The sequence below is a fragment of the Zonotrichia leucophrys genome, chromosome 5 (genome assembly GCF_028769735.1).
Source record: "Zonotrichia leucophrys gambelii isolate GWCS_2022_RI chromosome 5, RI_Zleu_2.0, whole genome shotgun sequence".
Lineage (NCBI taxonomy): Eukaryota > Metazoa > Chordata > Aves > Passeriformes > Passerellidae > Zonotrichia > Zonotrichia leucophrys.
In genome coordinates this window covers 47,586,521-47,592,218 of record NC_088175.1, presented here as the reverse complement: position 1 = coordinate 47,592,218, position 5,698 = coordinate 47,586,521, and the positions used below count along the sequence as shown (strand labels likewise).

The 5,698-nt window shown below is 52.7% G+C and overlaps 1 protein-coding gene across 1 annotated transcript; it reads left to right on the top strand.

Moving 5' to 3' along the window:
- The first annotated feature begins 400 nt into the window (after window positions 1–400).
- On the top strand, window positions 401–2,528 carry CHST14 (carbohydrate sulfotransferase 14). Its single transcript, XM_064714097.1, has one exon. It carries the CDS (start codon window positions 404–406, stop codon window positions 1,478–1,480), a length of 1,077 nt encoding a protein of 358 aa, XP_064570167.1. The 5' UTR covers window positions 401–403; the 3' UTR covers window positions 1,481–2,528.
- The last annotated feature ends 3,170 nt before the right edge of the window (window positions 2,529–5,698 follow it).

Below are 5,698 nucleotides of genomic sequence, written 5' to 3'. Positions count from 1 at the left end.
GTTAGGTGGGAGATTGGGAAGAAGTTCTTCCCTGTGAGGGTGCTGAGGCCCTGGCCCAGGGTGCCCAGAGAAGCTGTGGCTGCACCTGGATCCCTGGAAGTGTCCGAGGCCAGGCTTGGCCTGTGTGACGGGGCTCGGAGCACCCCGGGCGGATGGAAGCAGCATCCGCGCTGCCCACGGCACGGGTGGCACTGGACGTGCCCTGCGGTGCCCTGCAGTCCCGCTACTCGGTCACCCCGTGACTCCGCCATCCCCGCCGCAGGGCCCCGGCCGGGGCGGGCTCAGTGCGGGGCGGTCCCGCCGCCTCTTCCGCCCCGCGCCGTCACCGCGCCCGCCCCGCCCCGCCGAGCCCGGCTCCCCCCGCAGCCCCGGCCGAGCCGGCCCGGCCCGGGAGCTCCCGGCCATGCAGCCTCGCGGCCCCGGCCCCGCCGAGCCCCGCCGGGCGGTCCCGCCGGGCCGCAGCCGGGCGCGCTCCCGGGGCGCGGCGGGCGCGGCCCTCCTGCCCTCCATGCTGATGTTCGGCGTCATCCTGGCCTCCAGCGGGCTCCTCCTCATGATCGAGCGCGGCATCCTCGCCCAGGTCGGGCCGCCGCCGCTGCACCCGCCCGCGGGGCCGTCGCGGCGGGACGGGCGGGACTCGGCGGCGGAGCTGGAGCTGGAGGTGCTGCGGGACACGCGGAACCGCACGATCCGCGCCCTGTGCGGGCAGCGCTCCATGCCCCGCAGCGTCTGGGAGCTGCCGCCCGGGCAGCGGCGCACGGTGCTCCGGCACCTCCTGGTCAGCGACAAGTACCGCTTCCTCTACTGCTACGTGCCCAAGGTGGCCTGCTCCAACTGGAAGCGCATCCTCAAGGTGCTGGACGGGGCTCTGGAGAGCGTGGACGTGCAGGGGAAGATGGACCACAAGAGCGACCTGGTGTTCCTGGGCGACATGAAGCCGGAGGAGATCAGCTACCGCCTGAAGCACTACTACAAGTTCATCTTCGTGCGGAACCCGATGGAGAGGCTGCTCTCGGCCTACCGCAACAAATTCGGGGAGATCAAGGAGTACCAGCAGAAGTACGGTGTGGAGATCGTCCGGCGCTACCGGAAGAACGGGGGGAACTCGGCCGGCGACGACGTGTCCTTCTCCGAGTTCCTGCAGTACCTGCTGGACGAGGACGTGGAGCGCATGAACGAGCACTGGATGCCCATCTACAACCTGTGCCAGCCCTGCGCCGTCAGGTACGACTTCATCGGCTCCTACGAGCGGCTGCACGCCGACGCCAGCCACGTGCTGGAGCACATCCAGTCGCCGTCGTTCGTGCGCTTCCCGGAGCGCCAGGCGTGGTACAAGCCCGTCACGGCCGAGACGCTGCACTACTACCTGTGCAACACCCAGCGCCGCCTCATCAGAGAGCTCCTCCCCAAATACATCCTGGACTTCTCCCTCTTCGCGTACCCCCTGCCCAACATCACCAGCGAGTTCTGCCGGCACTGAGCGGTTCCCGTCGAGAGAGGGCGGGAATTCTGCCTTGGCCACAAGGATTTGCTTGCACGGCCCTTGGTGCTGTGTGAAGCACGCTCCTCTATGCATTATTTCCTAATTTTATACTTTGCAAGCACTGTTTGTATGAAATACTCTCTACTGCCTTCACTACTTAGGATCCTTTTTGTACCTCTGACTTTCCCATGTACATACGCCACTGGCTCGAGCGCAGTAGCTTTTGTATCTCTATTTTGGTCTAAATCCTTTTTTTATGCCACAACGTGGAGAATTCTGTAAGGAATCTGAGAAATTTATATATTTTAAGTATTTTTGTTCCTTTTTTGGGTTTTGTACTAAACATTGGTTGAATTGAGATCATAACGTGGCACTTCATGCACTAAAAATTATTGTTGTTAAACCAGTTCTGGGTGGGGTTTGGGTATAAGTAGGGAAAAAGGGTAAACCCGGCCCCATTTGTTCTTTATTTTTTTCATTGTAGATGGTACTTAAATGAGGCTGGTCATTTTTTCTGTGTCAGTAGCACCTCTGGTCTTTATTATTATTATTATTATTGTTGTTGTTGTTGTTATTTACCATTGAAATATAATTAGAGTTAGGATAATACGCCTTTTTTGGGTGATTTTGGGAGTACGACTATTTACCCAACATCACGTGTCAGATGCAATATAAAGCCATCCCATTCTGCTCTTTTCTCTGAATTGAAGCAATACAGACTCGGGATAAGATCAAAGCCCATCCTGGTCCTTAGGATGGAAAACAAATCCCATGGGCCACGTGGGTCCCTGCATGGAAACCACTGTGGAAAAACCATTTCTCCAGCCATGTTTGAAAAAAATGGCAATTTGTGGATTGATTTTTCCTCCTCTAATAGCTGTGCATATCCTTTATATAGCTTTTCTATTTAATTATGGCTCTGAAATCATAAAAGTTTGGGAGATAAGGCAGGATGTTGTTCCTGGGAGGCTGTGTCCTCGTTTCTAATAAAGTTTTTATATGAATTAGCCTGTTAGTGCTTTTCCTTGGGATTGTTTGTGACCTTGGGGAGGTTTATGCCCCTCATGCTGAGCCACAACACAAAGGTGGGATGAATTGGTTGTTCCTGTCGTGGTTAATTAATGTTTTAATTGCCAGAACAGCACTAACACATGGAGAAGGGATACATATGAGCCCAACATGTAACAGGACACAGGGAAATGGGATGAAAAGCAGCAAAATGGGCTCCTAATTGCTCTGGAGTTAGTACAAAGTGATTTTGGAGCTGGCAACTTCCTGGGATTCATCTCTTAATTTTCTTTCCCCATTTTTAAGGTGTTTTCTTCAGGATTTTAACATAGCCTGAAAGAAGGGCATGGAGCCAGATCCAAGCCCACTGTTGGGGTAAGTGGCCAAGGACAGTTTGGGCTGAGGGATTTTTACCTTTGCCGAGGGGGCCGTGGCTGGGTATGAGGGCAATTGCTGGAATATTCATGGATTTGAGCTCCTGGCTATGTCCTGGATCTGTGGTCATTGATCCCAGGCCAAAAATGGGTCAGGAATTGGCTTTTCTCTCTCTGTGCCCACTGTGAAATCAGCAGCATTCCTGTCTGTCCCCAGGGGTTTTGGTGCCCGGTGCTGGAAGAACTGGAGATCTGTCCTCCAGCCAAAGGCACCAGATCTGGCTGGGAATCGGATTTTGGGCTGTAAAACAGATGCAGGGTGGGCTGAGCTGTAATTAAACCTGACCTCCAGGTCTCCCTAACTAGGAGTAAGTTGGTGAGACTTTGCTATCTGTGCTTCTGGGAACATTTCCCGCTCGTTTGGCAATTTGGTTTTTAATTAAATGTTTATTTCTCAGTAGTTTTAAAGGTTTATGCCGCTTGTTTGTTTATCTGCTGCAGCTTCTGTTCTCTATATTAAATTTCTGTCTCTTGTCTCCTTAATCTAATTTACTGTGCACAGGATTTTGCTTTTCTCAGACTCTCTCTCTCCTTTTCTGAGCATCAGTGATCACCCTTTTCTCTTGAAATAAGGCAAACAGGCTCCCACTCCTTGTACCTTCCCGTGAAGAGGATTTTAATTCAGACAGAGCCTAGTAGCTTGGAAAGAAGTTTGTCTGCAGGTCAGCAAAAGTGAGAAATCTATCAGGTTTCCATTGTTTGGGCTTCTTTTTATCTGTGACCAATGGTACAATTATCCGTGGCAGCTTTGTACAAGTAGAGTGAAAAAAAGCCAGCTCCCTCTGCAGCTGTATCATTTCTTTCCTTGGTCAGGTGTTTCTCCAGGGTGGAATAAATCAGGAGGAGATTCCAGAGCTGACAGCAGGCGCCGGAGGTGAGAGGTGCTGAGCGGGATTCAGCCATCCCCTGGAGCACGGGGAAAGGGACAACAGCTGCAGGAGCAGGGAGGAAAACATGAAGTTATGAACTGGTTTGGATCTGCTCCAGGCTGGCAGCTCCTTTTCCCACCTTTCCATCCCTACACGTGCAGTTATCCCTCAGAATCCGAAGGGAATCTTTCCTCTTTTGAATTCTATTTTGTTAATCCTCAGTTCTGCACTGAGTGTCCCAAACTTCCCTGATTTTGGCATCGAGGTTTCTCCCTGTTTTTTTCCTCACTTGCTTATTCCAATTTTGTGCTGATAAATCTCATCCCTGACCCCGCTGCTCTCATGTTTTCCCTTTAGAACCCTGTCCAGGGATGTGGAGACAGCCCAACAGTTTAATTCCACCTCATGACACAGAAACCTTCTGATTCCCTCTGAAGTACCACAGTGTTACTGTATTTTGTCATTAGTCACTCCTTCTCCTGCTCAGTTTTTGGAATTTGGAGCTGGTTTGGTGTTCCCCTGCACACCAGGGAGCGAGGCAGGTTAGGAACCTTTGCTGTTCCAAAAATCTCATTTCACGTGTCATCTTCTTTACTAATTCCAGCATTACACCTGCAAAGCCTCGTTTCACCCTTTCCAAACCCCAAGCTGTTGGCTTTTGGCAGCGTGACTCTGGGAAAGGGTTTGGAACACCTGGTTCCCTCTGGTCCCCGTGCTCAGCTCAGGGTGTATGTCAGGTTTCTCCTTTTTCCTGTGGATCTTGTGTGGTTTTGCAGGAATAACCGACTTCCTGGCCAGGCACTGGGGCTGAAATAAACACATTAAGGCTGCCAGTCACCAAGCTGGCTGGTAGCCATGACCCCGGCTCTAGCGGGAATAAAGCTTTGGGAATGGCGGCGGTGCCAGGGACGGCTGCCCTGACGCCTGCAGACGGCATCACACCAGCCTGGCTTCTGCTCCTCTTGGCTCCCAGCCTCCCTCCTCATGGACGAGGGTCACCACGGGCTGTGCACCTTGCTTGGAGCACCAGCATCCTTGGGATGTTCCTTCCCTCGCAGGCAGGGATTTCAAAGAGCCGAAAGAAAGCGTCTCCAATGGGTCTATTGTGTGTCGAGATATTTTGGTATTCATAGAATCGCGGAATGGTTTGGGTTGGAAGAGACATTAAAGATCGTGAGGTTCCAGCCCCCTTCCATGGGTGGATGTGAGAGGATGTCAGGCACATCCCTGGATGAGGCTGTTTGTAAGGCAAGGAAATGAGGAAGGCTGGGATGAAAAGCGCCGTGCCCAAGCGCTGCCCCCGCCCTGCACCCCTCGGCTTTTATCGCAGCTATTTTGCATGTGAATGAGAACTTTCCCACTTCCTTCTGGGGCTTGAATTGGCGAACGGGGAGTTGTTAAAAAATCTCCAGTCTTCAGCCCCGACAAAGGATGGTTGCCATGGAAATAATGGAAGTTGCATCGTGAGCAAAATATGTCCAGGCCCGGCGCCAGCGGGAGGGAGGAGGGAACACCTTGTCGGTCAGGAACCTTCTGCCAGGCCCATGTGCCTCCACGTGGTGTTCCTTGTCCTTGGCAGTTTGTGCTTTGGGTTAAAAGAGGAGAAATCAGAAGTGTCATGACTGGATGGGAAGGGCTGGTAGAACTTCACCTGCTCTTCCCACAGCGCTGGTGCCACCAAATCAGCAGAGCTGCCCCACATTCAGGATCCCAAAGGAACCGAAGCTGGAGTCCCATCTCAGGTAATAGGCAGGAGTCTCCTGTCTCAGCTATATCCAACCTCTTCTTCGTGTCCAGGAATCTTCCTGGTCTGTTTTACACTTGCCCATACAAACAGACAAGGTAGCTTCCTTTTCTTCTGAGGAAAAAACACCTTTGGATTTTAAACTCTCCAAAAGCCTTTT